This window comes from Perca fluviatilis, chromosome 15 (assembly GCF_010015445.1).
Source record: "Perca fluviatilis chromosome 15, GENO_Pfluv_1.0, whole genome shotgun sequence".
Lineage (NCBI taxonomy): Eukaryota > Metazoa > Chordata > Actinopteri > Perciformes > Percidae > Perca > Perca fluviatilis.
Window position 1 is genome coordinate 7,764,775 of NC_053126.1, and position 19,559 is coordinate 7,784,333.

A 19,559-nucleotide genomic window follows, 5' to 3' on the forward strand; every position below is an offset into this window, starting at 1 on the left:
TACTTAGTGCACATACCACAAATAACGGAAAGAAATCTTACCTTAATGGCCATCTCTGCCAGGAAAATCACAGTGAAAACGTAGTTCGACACACTCAGAAACACTCGCTCCTAAAGAAGAGAGCGACATTAATATGAAGACGTAACGAGAATAAAGACAATGTTGACGTCTCAACATTTTGTTTTCACAACAGCTGTTTTTTATCAAGCCTGTTTCTTTAAGAGAGTAATGTATTGTGGGTAGTTTTTAGCCCTTGATGTTGCGCGTGTCTACTGTTTGTCTCCTGTAGTTAATCAGCCCCAAAAGCCTCCAGTCAGGTTAATGCACAGGAAGTTTCTATTGGATCATGTTGCACATTTCAGCACGTTGTACAGTAACCAGCAGAAATCAGTGAAGAGTTTCTATACATATCTCTGCAAAATAGACAGAACATATGTTTGCTGAATCATATTTACCTGTACATAACTCTCACAGTTGGATAACTGAAAAGCACTTAGACGCTACAGGAAATGTGTATATTGTGTGTGTGTGTGTGTGTGTGTGTGTGTGTGTGTGTGTGTGTGTGTGTGTGTGTGTGCGCGTGTGTGTATGTCCTACCTTGCTATGAAGCTGTATCTCAGGTCTTTCCAGAGCAATGGTGATGCAGTTGAGGAAGATGAAAACCAGAACTACATGGTCGAACAATTTGTGAGAGATCACACTTTGGCACCACCCACGTAATCTAAACACACAGACACATGCACAGATTCATCTACACAAAGTCTACGGTCGGTTAAAGCTATTGACCAAACAATTAGCAGTGAGAAAGCAGTACAAGAGAAACTAGAAGCATACAGATTGATGATTTGCATTGTGTGTGTGTGTGTGTGTGTGTGTGTGTGTGTGTGTGTGTGTGTGTGTGTGTGTGTGTGTGTGTGTGTGTGTGTGTGTGTGTGTGTGTGTGAGAGAGAGACTCACATGCTCTCTGGAGAGAACAAATACAACGTCCAGTCTTCATGCTCTATGCACCAGCGCGGCTTCATGTTACGGAGCTCTTTTTTCAGCCAGTGCCAGAAAGAACTCTGCAGAGGTATGAGGTCAGAAGTCAACATTATCACCAATAGCAACAATTAACACTTTCTTTGCAATTCATGACATTGACAATTGTGAAATGATTACTTCTATTACACCATCAATACCAAAGCCACAATCATTATCATCATATTCATGCTGACCAGTCATGGCCAAACACAGGACGGGAATTCTGATTCAAAAAAATGTACAATACTCAAAATTGTTTACAAAATGTTTTCAGTTTTCAGGCAATTGTACTTAATGCCCATTTATATCGATAATGTAGAATGGTGAGATGCTATGGGAGTGGTAGCAGCATTGCTAAAGGGGAAATGCACCTTTAATCCTCTCCACAGATGGATGGCTGCCTGAGCTGAATTAGAAGTTATAATTTAATTTCAGTATTCAAATTTCCAGTATTCTCTTTTCATGCACCTCCAGCCTCAACAGTGTTCCAAATGAGAAAAATTATAGTATTTTGTATGTACCCCTAAAAACTTGGTGAAGTACTGCTAGGATATTACGCACACAGTGTGAAAACACTTGGCTGTGAGGTAAGTGTGTTTACCTATAGAAGAACCTCTACTGATCCCATAGATATGATGAACAAAACAAAAGAAAAATACAAGTTCTTGAATATGATTTAAATGCATGTTGCATAACTTAAAGAACAGAGTTTGTTTGACAGCATCGATAGCTGCACTAAAGGAATTAGTTACTTGCCCAATAAACAACTGCACCATAAAAAAAGCATTCAAAACTGCATAGGTTAATTTGAGTTTCCACAGAGTTGCTGATGTTGGCCCTTCCACGTTTAAATTTATGGGTGCACAATAAACAAGTGTTTTCTTGCATAAGTAGATATGTAGATAACTGGACCATAACTCACAACTTAGCTAGTCCACAAGCACAATAGAAACTCATTAAACTTTCTAATAAAACAAATAGAGGAAAGCTTGAGTGCACAGCTTCTGTACTTTAGGATTCTAATTAAAAACAGCCCAGAGTCAAACCTCTCAGCTTATTTGGCAGACTGCTGCTCGTGTGTGCATCTGGGTGTGTCCGTCTGTGTGTGTGTGTGTGTGTGTGTGTGTGTGTGTGTGTGTGTGTGTGTATGTTAAACTGGATGAAAAGAACCTGCTGCTCTGATATCCTTGGAGCTGAAATCCATAATCCCTGACATAGACACACGGAGAGCTCCACATGCATACACACGTCAGCTGGCACGTCACGTGCACACACTGACACACATGCAAACACACATGGTGGAGGATCTGTTTTTAGCATCCCATTTTCAGTGTGCCCAGAGAGAGGCCTTTTGTTTCAGTGGATTTCATGGCTTTATAAACTCAATTTGGAGCCAACAAAACCATCAACAATGTCGCGACAGAGGTCATCCAACACCATTGGGCAGTACACCCTTCTCACACACACACACACACACACACACACACACACACACACACACACACACACACACACACACACACAACACACACACACCGACAACACACACACAAAAACACAAAAAAAACGACAGACACACACACACACACACACACACACACACACACACACACACACACACACACACACGTACAAACACACTGACACTGTTATTTTATACCCACTGAGAAAACAATTACTGGCCAAGCAAATCAATTACAGCATGACAATTAGCATTCCTCCAGGGCTTGCAGTGTTAACACAAAAACACACATTATAGCATCTCAAAGTAAGAGAGAGACAAAGGGCAAAGAAGACAAAGAAGAACTGAGTGGGGAAAGACAGAAATAAAATATGTAAACGGAATCGGAGAGGGCAGATTAAGAGATTAACAATTTACATAAGAGAGCAAAACCACAGAGATGCGAATGCTGAGCAAACTTGTCAGAAGGCCTATAACAATTTAAAAATGATTGCTCAGGCCTGTGTGTGTGATTGTAAAACAATCCACCAGGACAATATCGTGCTGGAGACCTTTAAAATCTGCTCCAAGACCTCGCTGTAGATCGAAATGTTATTTTGAAAGCCATGATTCATGATAACTTACGTCATCATCCGTGTCATCTTCAGGCGAGGAGTCATCCTTGGGTTCGGAGTGCACACTGGGGTCATAGGTCACGGTCCTCCCGTTACAGTCGCTGTACTCCGCTATTATGGAAGGGCAAAGAGTGGACGCCGGCAGCAGCTCCAAGGATTCTGGCCGTAGTCTGGTGTTTCCCCCGGCCTCCCCCTTGTCCTGTCCACCATCTTCCTCCTCTCCTCCCTCTCCAGACAACAGGCTCTCCCTCTCTCCGCTGGTGTCTCGCCTTTTGAGGCTCGGCGCTCTTCCCAGACTGTTCCAGCTGGAGCGACGGCTTCCCCATGAGCGAGGAGGAAGAGGGGAGCGCCGGCCGGGACTTGAGAGGCTCTGGAGAGACAGGAAATAGGGGTAAGCGTAGTGTGTGTGGCTATGAAAGTGTGTCTGTCTGAGCAAGAGCTACAGTAGTTTCAAAAGTGCTACCTGGCCATTAGGGGGAAATGACCGGCTTGCAGACCACAACAAAAAAGGAGATACACGCCAAACTTAGCATTAACAAACTGAAATGTAGTAAAGAAAGTTATGTAAAGATATTTCAAGTGCAGCTTCAGTTTGAATTTGTGTGAAGATTCTCAGTCTATTCTGCAGTCAAATGTTTTGTCAGTCTCTTAGAATCCGAGACAAAGGGGTTCCATGCCGTCCAGTGAGAAATTAAAAGTAGACAAGGTACAGGCAAGAATTTCTGTGATGGATTGCTGCATTTTTCTTTATTTTGTCTCTTACCATTTAGTTTGATCAAATTGTATGCCCATGTGCTAAGCGTTATTGAATATGTTTATTAGGATTTTTCTATCCCCATGAGCTAACAACGAGTGATTATTGGCTCCCTATATTTCCAGATTTAATTTAAGGCGTCCATGATATCCTTGCGGAATAAATAACTCTCTACCTGTGTTAGAGTGCCCTGCTATGGGCATTTATACAGACTGGAGGTATGAAAAATGCAGTTTGGTGAACCTGCAACCTTTGGAGCCATTGGCAGCATATGTGGTACCTGCACAGTCCGCCTTCTCTGTGCAGCAATGTCAAGATTTAAAATTATGTCAGATAATATAATATCAATGAATAAAATGTAATACATTCTTCGTATAAAAAGAGGACTATGTGAGATGTGCTCCTTTTCAGTCCCCTGAGGCGAATTTAGGTAATTAAGATGTCCCCCATGGTAGTGGATGTGATTGAATCCTGGGTTACCCGTAGATTGAAACATTAAGAGCTTGTGTTTAACTCCAGTGTTACCTCATGGGACTTGAGTAATTGGTCCTTAAGGCCCTTTGTGGTCCTCCATTTAGGACCATTGGGTCTGATTGAATTATCTTTGTCTCATATGCCTGTCTGCTCCTTGCCTTGGCTTCTGCAAAGTAAGTGGGTTATATCCAGGCTTTGTACTTGCATCGTTCTTGTTGCCATTTCTTTGAACCTTTTTTTCAGTCAGGCTATGCAGGAGCGTGGTATCTAATATGTAATGTGCCTTGATCCTCTCCTCTAGGGAATACAAGTTAATTTTGGGATGTTGCACTTATCATACTCTAATTATTTTAACATTCCCCTAACATATGTATTGCTTATGGCACCTCCATTTATAAATGACCGAATGCTGAGTGTTTGATATAACTCACCAGAGAATGCTGGTCATAGGCTAAAGGGTCCATGGAGGTGGAGCTTCCACGGCGAGACTCTGCGTGACCACTTCCTGCCTCGGAAAACCCCAGTCCAACCTCGCCATACTGAGGCACCCCCTCTCTGAACATGAGCTCCTCTCCAAGGACCGACTCAGGTCCCAGAGAGCTTTTAGGAGTGGGCATGGGTGTGGCTGCCGTGCGCATGATTATCGGAGGAGCCATCGAGCCGCGAGGGTCAACATGGCCGTTGGCTGTCATCATCAGAGAGTACATTTTTAGCTCTGTGGAGAAATAAAGTCCTTATAATCACCATCACTTATTCATCAGTTAGTAATCAGTCAGTCATGAAACAAGAAAAAATAGCCCAATTTGAGCCTTTTCCGTCATTCTCCGTCACTTAAACCTACCAGTGTCTCTGAGCTGTTCTACCTTCTCGTCCTCTTCAAAGTTGTCAGATTTCTTCTCATCATCTGACTCCGACCGATTAGCATCGCCCTACAACACACGCACACGCACACACACACGCACATACACACACACACACACGCACACACATCCATGCAAATAAGCACATAGCAGAATGTTTACTGTGCCCCTGGGGCACAACATGATGACAGCGTTGGATGAGGAAGACTAAATTAGCTGAAACGATCAGCGAGTGTGTTAGGGTTAGGGTTAACCCACAGTGTGGTAATTGAGAGTCCGGACCTGCGGCCCTCAGATAGCTCCATCGGGAGTTAATTAACAGCAAAGAGAAGGCCCTCATACAGCAGTCACACAGTTGTGGACGAGAGATGCTTGTTAAGAATCAGACATTCATCTTTACTCTGTTCCCCTGACATTAGCGCCATAATTGTAAGAAGTCTTCTTGATGTTCTTTGCATTCAGAACTTTATGTTTGCACATTGAAAAAAAAAAGTGTTTCATTAAATTAACCCTTGAAACGTGTTTTCCTTCTGGGGACAAAATTGAAAAATTTACTTTTTTGGGCGCTTTTCGGACGTAATTTTAATCATGGTCAATTAACCTAATTTAAATGACTTTTTACCAATTTTTTTGTTTGATAAAAGCAGATATCAATTGTTTTGACTAATAGTTAAGACCAGAGAATGTTGACTGAATCATTTTAAATCATTTTAATAATAATTTTATACTCTTTATTTCACAGACTGGTTTAAACCATTTAAACATTTTTTTTTCAAATGCTATAAAATTTAATTAAACAACCAAAATTCAATGGAAGTAATGATTAATTTTACCTGTGGAGATCGTTGTATGGAACCCATACAACATACATCCATGCATCCAAGTTATTTTGGGAGCAATTTGGTTGTAAGAAACTCATATTACTGATATAAAAAACTTTAAAAACGGGTCAAATTTGACCCGAGGACAACACAAGGGTTAAATGACACAGAATTAAATATTGTACTATTCTCACCTCAGCCTGGAAGCCCTCAACCAAGATGGCCACAAGTAAGTTGAAGAGCACATAGTTGCCGAATGTCATGAGAGCAACAAAGTAGAGAGCCGCCCATGGAGAGGTGGAGGCCATGCCGTTATATAACACCACATTCCAGTCCTCCTGGGTAAGAATCTATAGAACGAATGAAGTCAGGTTTAGAGATTTTCAAATAAAAATATGAGAAAAACAGTAAACACAAACAAAGGACATGGAAAAGAAAGCGATAGAAAGGGACATATATAGAGCAATATTAGCCTATACAGCCCTCGTGGGTTTTATATGCTTTATAAAATTCAGTACTGAGCTACTTTTATTACCATCATGCCACAATGCTTCAACGTCATGCACATGGGATTGCCACAGAGTGTACGTGGGCGTGTTTGCTCGAGCCCGTGTTTAAATCAATGTGAGTGATGAAAGCATTTAAAACTAGGGCGCTGTTCATGATGCAGCATGAAAGCTCGCTCCGTTTCTGCCCACTCCTTAAACGCTATGGCAGGAAAGCAATTCACTGCACTGTCTGTGCAAATGTGTGCATGTACATATGCACGTATGTGTGTGTGTGTTTGTTTGTGTATGTGTTTGCGTACTGTAGCTACTTTCCAAGAAAACTATAGTAAGTATATAGGGAACGCCTTCATATGCCAGTTGGATAAAATGCTTTTTCAGCATTGTACTCTCTCACACACACACACACACACACACACACACACACAACACACACACACACACACACACAACCACACACACACACACACACAAACACACACAGACCAAAGTAAGACAGTCCACTGCATTTTGTGTTCCACCTTTCTGCTGACGCATCCAGTATAGAAAAGAGGACAACATCTATCTGGAGCAATTGAACAATATCTCCACACAGGGAGAGCAAGAAATGAGAGTGAAAGAGGGTGTGCATAAGCAGAATTTTTTCATTTCACAGCATTTGACTAATGAGCAGATCTTGGCAGTTGAATTTGGCAGGCACACACACACACACACACACACACACACAAAAAACACTCTAGGCTTAGTATGACATTTTGATTTGGGATGGCCAAGGAGTACACATGACCTGTGTTGGGATAAAAATATATACAAACACAAAAACACTGCCCAGTTTATCTCTTACAACTACACTGTACGAAGGATGTGGTGCTACAGCTGACATTTTTATCTACTGTCATACATTTCCACTTACATCAGTGGGTTCACTCTGAGCCAGTAAGGAACACATCTGAGCTCTCTTTCTGAAGGGAAACCAGTTACATATCTGTCTAGTTGCAGAGACATTTTACAGGCGACGTGGCCGGGTCGGCTCAGTGGGTAGAGCAGGCGCACATATACTGAGAGGAGAGGCTTATGCCTCGACGCAGAGGTCCAGGCTTCGAGTCCGACCTGTGACGATTTCCTGCATGTCTTCCCCCTCTCTCTCCCCTTTCTCACCTAGTTGTCCTATCGATTAAAGTCAGAAAACCCCCAAAAAATAATCTTAAAAAAAAACAAAAAACGATGATGATACAGACGATGCCTACATGACTGGCAGCCTAATTTAGCTGTAATGGCCCATTTTATGTGTAATAGTAATAATTATGAAGACATAAAGTAGTTGAACTGCAGACCAGAAGTGAATCAAGCAATTTGTAATAATAATAGATGCGAATAGCTGAGTAAATCTTACACTTAGTATCAGTGCAGTTTTGGCAAATCAAATAGGACTTAGAAAAAAAACTGAGCAAGCAAGAGTCAATCTGTGGATTAGAGCCAGCTATAACATTAAAGAACAGAAGCCAAGTGTAAATTGAAAACTAACCTGGAATACAGTGACAATAGCCCAGAGCAGAGAGTCAAAGTTCTTTCGGTCGGGGATGGTGTCTCCGTTCTCCGTCTCAAGACTGAATTTACAGCCAAACAGATGCATACCCAGAATACTGTAGAAGATTTAAAAAAATGCGATGATCATTTTGTGTGTATAACAGATTCGGAAGATGGGATTGTGTGCGTGTGTTGCATGTGTGCCTACCTAAAAGTGAAGATGAAAAGCATCAGCAACATGCAGAACGTGGCGACGTTGTCCATGGTCTTCATCAGCACTACCAGTTGTCTCCTCAGGGCAGGAAGGAAGCGAACCAACTTCAGAACCCGCAGCAGACGAAATGTTCGCAGGACTGACAGCCCACCGTCTGCTTGACCAATTATCTCCCACACACTGAGAACCACAAACCAAATTTGTATTAAAACACAAATGGAAAACTTTAAAGTTGGAGATCCTATTTGGTCACTGCTGTCTAAATGAACCATGTATGTAAGCATAAATCTAGGAAAATTACAATGTTACAATATCCTAATTATGAAGGTAATTCCCCTTCTTTAGCGGAAGCAACCCAACCCAACGGACTAAATGTAACGTAAATATAATAAAAACAAGGTTACTGTATTCCGTTGAAGAAACAGAAAGAAAAGACGTAATCACATTACCAATACATTATTAGCAGATTTTTTTAAAAATACATTTCAAAATGAAGAACAACATACTACTGTAGTCGAGGATTACAAGTTGTGCCTATACTTATGAAGTTGATAAAATAATAATACAGAGGCTACAGCAGCATATTACAGCTTCAGCCCTTCCGTTCTTACCTTTCACAATAAAAGCCCTTCGCTCAGAGGCAACTCAACAGAGTAGCTTCACTGCCATGCGCACACATCACAACACGTCACAAGTCTCACACAACACCACTCTGGTCTTGAGTCGTTGTAGGTCTAAAGGCCACTGTCTGAATTTGCTTAATGCAAAGTAGGCCTGCACGATAAATCGTTATAAAATCGTGATCTCGATTCACCCCTGTTCCCGATTAAATTTTTAAATGACTTTGATTTTTTTTTTTTTTCTTCAATTAATTTATTGAAAGCATTTGACATTGACATGTTTTAATTATGTTAAGACATGTTCAAAGAGTTCAGATAGAGCCTGTATCAGGGCCATATTTAGTTCAATGTGTTATATGTCAATAGTTTTGGTAGCCTACTGTACTTAAATGGCCAGTATGTACTTTATTTTCTTTATTCATTGAAGCCTCTATGTTTACAGGCTTGTGGTGATGCGCAATGTGCTATAGTTGCCAAAAAAAAAAAAAACATAAAACATTACAGTTTGTGAGAAAAAAATCGTGGCAGAGAATCGTGATATCAATTCTAAGCTAAAAAATCGTGATTCATATTTTTTCCAGAATCATGCAGGCCTAATGCAAAGTATTTTTTTCTTTCAAAATATACTGATAAGAGGACACGTTTTTGATGCTAAGAATCTTGGTTTACCCATTTACCTTTCTAAGGTAACATTGTTGTGTTGTTTTACAGAATACACTGGTGTGGATTAAGATTAAATAAGAGTCATCTTATTAAGTTTTCTTTTCTCTTGTCTATATTTGCATATTTGGTATTGAGGTAATCCAAAAGTAACGGAAAGTAAACAAGTTACTTTAATATTGTGATACTTGGATTAGGTTACTGACTACATTTTTTAACAGGTAATTAGTAATCGTATCAGAATGCATTAAAGTAACCCTCCCAACCCTGCTAACAACATATATCAAAAGGTCCCCTGATCCAAAATGAACTCTATCAAACTAAATGTTAGACACAGACAGGATCAAGAATCCGCTGTAGCAGTAAACAAAGCTGCTCCTGTGTGATCCATCACGAGTGTGTCAATCGTAGCTATTGTAAAGATGGATGCCGCGGCAGTAAACCTGACACTTGAAACCCAATGACTGACAAGCTGGAGAATAGGGGGTGGCTCTAAATCTGAGCTCAGTTGTCTAGTTTGTGAAATCTACACTGATTGGTTTTAGTGTCTTTGCATTTTGGTTTCGCATTGAATTTTGATGATGGCATGTATTATAAATTATTCTGATTAAGATAAATTATTACCTGATGATCACAATGATGCTGTCGAATATGTTGTATGGGTTCCTGATGTATCCTAACAAGCCAAAAGCCAGCAGCATGAAGCCCATCTCCAGAACGAACATGCTGGTGAAAACGATGTTACTGATCTCTAACACGTCAGTCAATTCCTCCGGCTGCAGGGAGAGAAGAGGGAGACAAAGCAAGAGAAAAGAAAAGTGGGATGGGGACAAGAGAGATGGGGGAAAGAAAGAAAGCAAGAAAGAAAAAGAAAAAAAAAGAAAGAACGAGAAAGCAAGCAAGAAAGAGTTAGGTCATATCTTCACTCTACTATCCCTGGGCTGTAAAACCCGTTTGGTCTTAGTGCCCTGAGCTGAGACATTATAAATCAAGTTCAGTGCTGCAGTCAAACCCAATCAATCCAATGGGACCAACAGCACCAATCCATCACTGCCGTACTCCACTTACCTCACAGTACGGTCAGTGATCCAGCAAGATATAACTGAGGCCCTCTCATAAACCATGTAGTCACGTCTTTTATGGAAAACAGCAATGTTGTGCTCTGGTAAACGCATCATGGGGCCACACGCTCAACTTTTCTTTATGGAAACGTTTTACTCGAGCTGCATCAGTGTCCTGAATGAGCCTGTTTGGATTAAAAGTTGTGACTTGGGCTGTATTTCTTTCACATTTAAACATCCTTCCTTCCTATACTGAGTATTTTTATTTTAGACATTTCACCGTGGCACACCTAAGTTCCTATAGTGTGTTTCTCACCTGGCCAAATAAATCGAAGCCTTAAAGGTCCAGTGTGTAACGAGTTCAGGTGTTCATTCTCAAAATCGGTGTTGCCCGTTCACCAACTTGTCCTTTTTCATGAATATTTACCACCACCATCAATTCCAAGTATTCCTTTTGGCTTGAAATTTTTATATTTGCATTCACACGAACTGGGATAGACGCTCCATATTCATGCGCCATCTTGAAATACGTTAGCCGGTAAGGGACGTACAAGACATACTGCTCCACCTTTCGCGTTTTTCGCTGTCACATGATAAACTCACAGGTGCTGCTAATGCAGCTAATGGGTATTGTAGCTTCTTGGCCCCGGCAAGTTTGAAGAAGGAAACATGGAGGACCACACGTATTCAAAATCCAAATTTCAGGAACAGGAGTCTTCTTCTTCTTCGTCCAGAAAAAGAAAAAAGGATATTGAAAAGAGCAAGAGACCGGCTTTTTGAAGCGTGAAGGCTACCGTAGCTGGAATACGTATTTTCAACTGCGTGGCGCGAAAGAGTTGATTGCGATATATGATCTCAACGCTAGATGGAAGAAATTCCCACACATTGGACCTTTAAATGGTAACAAATTCAGTTTGGTTGAACAGAAATCCAAAACTAAAGTTACAATAAGTTACCATTGTGATGATCTCGTGTGATAAACACTTTAACATTCCTGAGCTTGTTTTAGGATTTAATGCTGACAAGCTTTGTGCAGTCCTGACATTGACAAACAATTACTAATTATGATCCCCAGACAATTAAATCACTCTAAACCATACCTCACAGTTTCTGAAGCCCCTAGCTTGTGATCCATATATTTTATTTTCATGTCACGCACGGCAGGCTCATTAAAACTAATTGTGATTCTTTTTATGCAGGGAACAACAAGCCCATTTTGAGTCCCGACCCAGGGTGTATAAAATCAGGCATACCATATTCTGGACTAATAAACACAGTTACAAGATGAATATATAAAACCCCAGAAGTCCTGCTAATACGGCAGATAGGGGTTAACCTTCAGCCTGGGTTATTCTGCGCTATCAGTGCCCTGCAGAAACATCCAGTGTTGGCTTTGTGTCTATTGTTATTATGGAAATTATAAAACACATTATGCATATGAATACGTTGATTCCAGCTTATATAAATAAGCTGGAGTCAAGGAGTTAAATGACGATTTCCCTTTCACAAACATACAAGTCAATTATGTGAAAATTCTGATCATTCAATTACTATATTCTAAAATAAAATGAAGATAAGAATAAGATTATCCATATTTATTATTTAAAGGTAGAATATGTAGTGAGTAATGTGAGGCGCAAAGCAGCGGTTGGAAATGAGACTGGCTGGGGGTTACACACCCACGTGGGCCCCAAAGGCTATTTACTGACGCCCGCAAACGTCCCGCACTCACCAAAATAAAAAAGAAGAGAGAAAATGCAACAGAGGTCGGGGGCTCTGCAGTTACTGACACCACCAGACACTTCCAGTTGGTCATTAGTGTTGACTGAGAGGGATTACTTTTGTATTATTCTATACATTGTTTTTGAGGAAAGCACTGCACAGTATACCTTTAATATGATATGTATAATGATTCCTTCAGGTAGCATAATGAAAAACTTCCAATACTAAATATACAATACTAAATACTAATATATATATATATATATATATATATATATATATGTACATTCTGATAAAAAAATGTTTTTTACAACCAATTCAAACCACTGTTTCTGCTGAAGTACAACTGAAGATCATGATCACAGACAGAGGGCGCCATACTACACAGCGCATCTCCCATGACCTCACTCCAACTTAAACACACACATACAAACCTCCTGTGAGGTTTGTCTGTCTGTCTGTCTGTCTGTCTGTCTGTCTGTCTGTCTGTCTGCCTGATGCCTGCGTCTCTGTCTGTCTGTCTGTCAGCAGAATTACGGAAAAACTACTGGCCCAATTTTGATTAAAACTTAGTGGAAGGGTGTAGCCTGGGCCAGGGAAGTTTGGGTGCAGTACAGGGTTATGTAATTTAAAGCACACAGCATTTCTTTTTATATCGTTACTGTTTTGGGCTGATGAGCTATTGAGTTAATTGGGACAGTAATGAAGTAATGAATAACTGAAAACCAAAGCAGAAAAGCCTGTGCAAAAAAACAAAAAGGGCACCAAATAATGTCAATAGTGTCCTGCATGGTGAGGAAAACAATGCCATATTTAGTTTTTCAACAGAGCTATGCAGACGACAGAGAGACAAGCTGTTTGCTGTTTGACTTTCACTGACCAGCCAGCACATACAAACTTTATTAGCAATTCAAACAAAGCTTTAAAAGAGCTTTGTCAAGCAGTCAAAATACTAGATTCCTATACTTTGCATTATTACTTAACAGTGGAAAAGAGGCATTTTCATTACCTTTGTGGCCGTCACACCAGAGAAATTAAAGAGCATACTGCTGCCTCGCAGGACAATAATTGGCATATGCTACACAGCAGTTTTTATGCCTGCTAAGAGTACAAATGTATCTTTACTTGTTAACAGTGTGTCGAGAGTGGAGAGTACATTATGGCTGACATTGTAGATTAAAACAATACAAAATAAAATACAGCAATAGCTGAAGGGCTCAACACTGAGAGCTGAAGGCTTGCACGGACTCAGTTCAATAATCATACATCGATGTCTTCTCTCGTTTTGTGCTTTGATGTTATTTACTCAGCACACTGAATTCTGGTTCCTGTTCTCTCTGATGGCAACATTATGGACAGCCATGTGGAAGGAAGGGAACTTTCAGGAGCGCCATTAATGTCTTATTCACACCGATTATTGATTCTTAGCTTATTACAGATCAGAAACCGAGAAAACTACTGATAAGTAAAAAATAAAAAAAAAAATTATAAATTGGATCTTTAACCTGTTTTTCATTTTCTGTTTTTATTCAGAGGATCAGGAATTTAGAAAATTAAAAAATTGTGTCTGGGCTCCAATTATTCAATACTGCAATGGTATTCTCTCCCTCGTTCCGCCTAGCTACGTCCCCCCCACACACACTCGAAATCATCAGTTGCAAGCACCTCTGACCCCAAAGTCTATCAGTTTTTCATTTTGGTCCACATGCAGTTAATGACCTGCATATTCCGCAAAGTAGAGAAAGAGAATACCATTGCAGTATTGAATAATTGGAGCTCAGATTAAATTTTGTAATTTTCTCAATTTCTGATCCTCTGAATAAAAAACAGAAAATTGGAAAAACAGGTTAAAGATCAAATTTTTTTATTTGTCAAGGTGGAAAAAAATTAAAAATTGGATATTTTAACCCATTTTTCTGTTTTTCAAAACGTCCGTTTGTGCTTAGAAAATTGAACTGATAAGCGTTACACTGACCGTATACAAACTAGGAACTATATTCTCAGAAAGGCGAAGCACTGCTACTTCTGCTACTTGGGCGGAGTGATTTGCTCGCAGCACCTGAGAAGCCACGTGGTGAGGAGCAGAGAGTTCGCCTGGAGTTCGCTCAGAGTTGGAGTAATAGAGTCAACAATTACTTGATAGTAAAAGCATAGTGACCTTGTTATTTGTACACGCTGTGACTATACAAATCACAACATGTAAACAGGAACATGTTGGCGTTATTTTGTCACTTATTCGGAGCAGTAGGGTAGTTGGAACCAGTTACCTCCAGGATCTGTGCTAGGCTTAGCTAGCGCTGGGGGCGTCAGACAGAGTTACAATAGCACGGAGATGAGAAGGGTATGTATCGACTTGTCTAACTCTGGGGGTTACGGTGAATAAGCTAAAGTCCCAATAAGTCGGCGTGTTCCTTTAAGGGTTAGAGAAGCAGGTTTTTTCCAAGTTCTGCGGCCAGCGAGAAAAATGTGGGTGGGGAAAATGAAAAGAAACACTCTTCTCCCTCCATTAGTAAATCTAATCAAAGTGCCCTTGAGTTGTCAGCGTTACACCATAATGCACTTTGGTTTATAGTAGCAGTTCTAGATTGTCATGATCCTTTGTAACTGAGTGGTTTCGATAAATAATTAGAAGTGCTTAACCATATTACAGTATGTTACTATCATCCAAAATGAGCATTCTGAACTATTTGCTTTAGACATTGCTCTTCACTACCATCATTATGTTTGACAGACCAGTGATCAATGAATGAAATACTGTGTCAATTTTGTGTTTGCATACAACTCTGCATATGACCTTGCTCTTAAGAATAGGAGGAACAAAAGCACAACAGAGATATGCACCCGAATTTGTCTGATTTGAGATGCCAGACAATGTATTTGAAATCCATTTTCACAAATCAGCGCACACACACACACACACACACACACACACACACACACACACACACACACACACACACACATCCACACACACATACACTAATAGTTTATAAAGTCTGGCTAGGTGTCACATCAGGGGGATGAGGAGTACTGAGGGGAGTAGGAACTCTTACATAACACTTCAGTCTCTGTGTGTGTGTGTGTGTGTGTGTGTGTGTGTGTGTGTGTGTGTGTGTGTGTATGTTATTGGCCCAATAAGGCCATGACTCTCCCAGTCGCTTCTTATGTTTATACCACAAAGATAGAAACACACACACATCCCCCGGAGAGGGAATTAGAGGAGAGGGAGAAAAGGAGAGACAGAGAGGGGAAAGGATGGAATAGACCGTGTGCATGCACCACAATCTTCTCTTTGGGTTTTTTATCCATTTGCTGTACTTCTGGGAAACTTAAAAGCTGTGTATGTATGTGTGCATATATAATAGACGGTGTAAAAACTCTGTAGATGAATGAGAGTGTCCGAGTGTGCGACAGTGGAGCGAGGGAAGGGGGAGCTGTACCACTAAGCCGATACTTCCCAGATGTTGGCCACACAGGGTAAACTAGAGACATAATCCTGGAGTGTGTGTGAAAGAGTGTGTATTTGCGTGTGAGAAAGAGAGAGAGTGGGTACTGCTCCTCCACTCCTCCCTTCTTCCTTCATTCCATCACCCCTGTCCACCCCTGTCGCCCCCCGTCTCCTCCCCCACCATACTCTCATTTCCTCTCGTTATACTCTCAGACAGCCAAATGCCAGTTTCACACACACAAATGCTGTGTCTGACAGCCAACAGTTCTCACCAAACTACTTGTTTCTCTATAAAGGTCAGTAGTTTTGAACTAATGAGTATGTTTACATGCACACCAATATTCCACTATTATTCCGAATATGACAATATATACCCGATAAGAAGGAGAAACACAGCTACTTTTGAACACTATCAAAGACTTGGATATCAAGGTTTTAGGACATGCGTGCACATCGCTACGCCGACCTTTCCAAGAAGCTGGTTGAAGGAATGAAAGAGGGACGGTGTGTTCGCACGGTCCAACAAGTCCGCCACCGCTGGTAAACTTTGAAAAAATCGTATTTAGCATGGCTACATGAAAACGGGAGCAGTAGTGGAATATTCACTTTCATTAGCCATGTAAACAGCTTAGTCGGAATATCGTCTTTTTTGGATTAAGGGCAAAAAACGGAATATTACGTGCATGTAAACATAGTCAATGATGTGAACTGTCCACGGCTTTCATTCTCCCTACATCGCATGAATTCTTACCTGCTCGTGGTACTCTATCCCCATGCTGAGAGTATTGACGAGGATAGCGATCATGATCCCTCGGTTGAAGTATTTACTTTCCACAATCCTCTTCAGTTTTTCCCTGAAGCCTACCCAGGCCCGAACCACTCCATTTTTGTACTCCACGACCCCTCGCCGTCTGCTCCGACCTCGCCCGCCTCTCAGATCTCCCCCCTAGAGCGAAGATAGGGGAGTCATTTAAAAATGCTCACTGGAGGGTTTTGGATACAATAACTCTTTTATATAGTAATTATTGTTGTTTTATTTTTTGAAATGCAATTAAAAATTCAAAAATAATATATTGCCTGATTTCTTTTAACACTTTCACCCATTGGGAACTTTTATTTGGCCGTCATCACCACCGTCATTAATGCCAAATAATCACTTTCACAACCTTCATCCTCACTGTTCATTAGTGCACCCACGCACGGCCTGACCTGGGGGAAGTTCTGCAGTCCATCAGCCTCTCCCCTGCCTCCCTCCAGGTCTCCCAGTTCCAGCTCTAGGGTCTCCAGGCTGCGGGCACACATAGGGCAGCTTAGCAGCTCCAAGAGCAGAGGGCTGGGCACCACGCCTGCCAGCTGGTACAGCAGCCTCTGGCGACCTGTGGGGGGGGGGGGAGAACGGGTGGAGACGGTCAGACGCTGCAAAGGGGGTTTTCCCTGGCTGTCCTTGTGTGCTGCTGTGGTCGCTTAAGCTTTACAGAAAAAGAGCTAAGCCTGAAGTCAACAACCTCATCCGACAAGCTGCAGTAAGAAAGTAGCCTGAGAGGTGAAACGCAGGGAAAACATTTTTTGCAAAGCATTCGCTGCTGCTCATTAAGCTCATTGCTGTGACTGCTGGGTAACTGAAGGTGACTCAGATGAGTCTATCAACATTCTTATCAACTTCTCCCTTCTCTCCTTTCAATAATGGTGGCTTGACAGTCAGAACACAATATTAAGAGAAACTTAACAAAATGATACCCTTAGGTGTGTGTATTTAGTTTAGATTTAAATCAATTAAAGAGCCCCTATTATGCTTTTTTTCTTTAAGCGTGTTACATAGCTTTTTGTGTATGCAATAGATGTATTATGTAAGTACAAAAAAACACATTTCACTCCAAATTGTTCACTGCCTGAAAACGGCGCACCCACATTCTTGTTTGAAATTCCTGATGTCATTGATTGAGAAAGCAGGCCCAGTTTCTCATATATGCTGCCCATAGGTGTTGCCTGAGCAAACACAGCCCGCCAGTGGATTGTTTGAATTAAGTAGACCAATCACAACAGAGTTGGCCAACTGACCAATCACAGAAGACTCTGACTGGCTTTTCAGGAAGGCGGGCCAAGAGCTCAGACAGAGCATTTCAGACGGAGGCGCTGCAGCAATGGGCAGTATGAGAAACATAATATGTTTTTTGAACATCAAAGCATGTAAACCTATTCTAGGAGACCCAAAGAGTACAAATATGATGCTGAAAAAGAGCATGATAGGGGCTCTTTAACAAATTTCTCCCTTCGTTAAAAAGGCTTGTGTTTTGTATCAAAGAGAGACAGAACTGTATGCTTTTAAAAAAGAGAACATTAGGACAAGAGAGAGACAAAGACAGTAAAACTTATGGATTAATGATAAAACCATAAGAATATAATATACATGCCATTTTGCATGCAGTGCTGAAGGGATGTCCTATTTTAGTCCGGAGCAAAAACAAGCTGGTTTCCAGCGAGTCCTGCAAGCTCGCCCACAGTACTGTACGAGACCCTGGCTGACTCTCCTCGGCCTCTGTTCTCTGACTACATCCTGTTAAAGCCAGTTTGAAGGAACTGCAACGCAGCTAAACATGACTTCTGGAAACATCAGCTCTTCAAATACGGCTTCAACAGCAGGACACTTTATTGTTTACAACACTATCTAATACCTCAAGCTATAAAAAAAAAAAAAGGCTGTGAGAGTTGTCATCATGTTTCATTGTATTTTATAGTCTCTTGAGTACCCCTGCTACAATTTTTTTTTGCCATGTCTATTAAGCGACATGTTTTGACTCCAACTCTTGACATATTGTTTGTATTCTTACAAATTCTTTTAGCAAATGCCTTCAAGGGACTACATATTTGTCTGGCAAAAAGCTTGTTTAAATTCACCCCCCCAACCTCACATTACCTTATATTACATTAGGTTGGATTAGATTACGTTAAATCTATAATTACATTTGAGAGCCCCAGGCTTAAAAAATAATATTCCTGAGAACAGTAAAAAGGGACTATTCACCCCCCCCCACAAAAAGCATTTAAACTCTTATCCCATTAAAATGCAAGGTTTAGCAAAGATTGAGACATGTGACAACGCTGAAAGCAGTCACTGGAAAATATTGACTTATTTAGATTTTAGCTTTCAGTCAACTGCAAACCATTAAATCCCACATTAGTAGTGATACTTTCACTCTCCAATGGAATCCTATTGACTGTGTGCAGATCCGAGGTGTATTCAACATTTAACACTTTGAACACACTCGTGGTGTGTGTTTTTTTTAATCATGTGTCACACAGTAACTCTTCGCTACAGTAAGGAACTAATTCATGTGCGCTTAATTATGTCTGGAGTGTCGGCAGCCAGCAGTGTGTAAATGTGAGCTTGTTAGCAGTCTCACTTCATTAGGACAGAACAGACAATCTATCATACTTCTGCTGCTTTTTCAGTTTCCTGTGCAACCAACACAGTTTGATGCTGTCTCCACTCTGCTCTGTCCTGTTCTCTATCCGCCCCATGCCGCTCCCCAGCTAACCCTCCGTTTTCTCTCCTTCTCCCTCCCCTCTTTTATCTCAACTGATCTAATTTATTTTCCTCTGTCTTCCCCTCCTTGCCTTTCCTTCTAAATGTGAATATGTCATACTGTATGCCTCTACTTCTTTCAACTGCCACATTTTTCAAATAACATTGTATACCTGTGTTTTTGTCTGTGTTAATACGCACTGCTTACGTTCCCCCGCTCTCCAAATACCATGCTGATTCCCTCAATCCTCCCCTTTATCCACCTCTCTGCAC

General features: G+C 41.0%; 1 protein-coding gene across 4 annotated transcripts in view; it reads right to left on the reverse strand.

Moving 5' to 3' along the window:
- Window positions 1-19,559, reverse strand: part of LOC120574112 (voltage-dependent T-type calcium channel subunit alpha-1H-like) — a 129,304-nt gene that overhangs the window by 25,196 nt on the left and 84,549 nt on the right. For all 4 annotated transcript variants that reach the window (XM_039824204.1, XM_039824205.1, XM_039824208.1 and 1 more), the window contains exons 11-22: window positions 16,973-17,139; window positions 16,515-16,709; window positions 10,157-10,308; window positions 8,247-8,432; window positions 8,037-8,154; window positions 6,200-6,355; window positions 5,166-5,253; window positions 4,756-5,039; window positions 3,107-3,466; window positions 958-1,061; window positions 598-721; window positions 42-110 (exon numbers count right to left, since the gene is read on the reverse strand). In XM_039824204.1, the coding sequence (XP_039680138.1) occupies window positions 42-110; window positions 598-721; window positions 958-1,061; window positions 3,107-3,466; window positions 4,756-5,039; window positions 5,166-5,253; window positions 6,200-6,355; window positions 8,037-8,154; window positions 8,247-8,432; window positions 10,157-10,308; window positions 16,515-16,709; window positions 16,973-17,139 (2,003 nt within the window). The remainder of the gene's footprint in view (window positions 1-41; window positions 111-597; window positions 722-957; window positions 1,062-3,106; window positions 3,467-4,755; window positions 5,040-5,165; window positions 5,254-6,199; window positions 6,356-8,036; window positions 8,155-8,246; window positions 8,433-10,156; window positions 10,309-16,514; window positions 16,710-16,972; window positions 17,140-19,559) is intronic.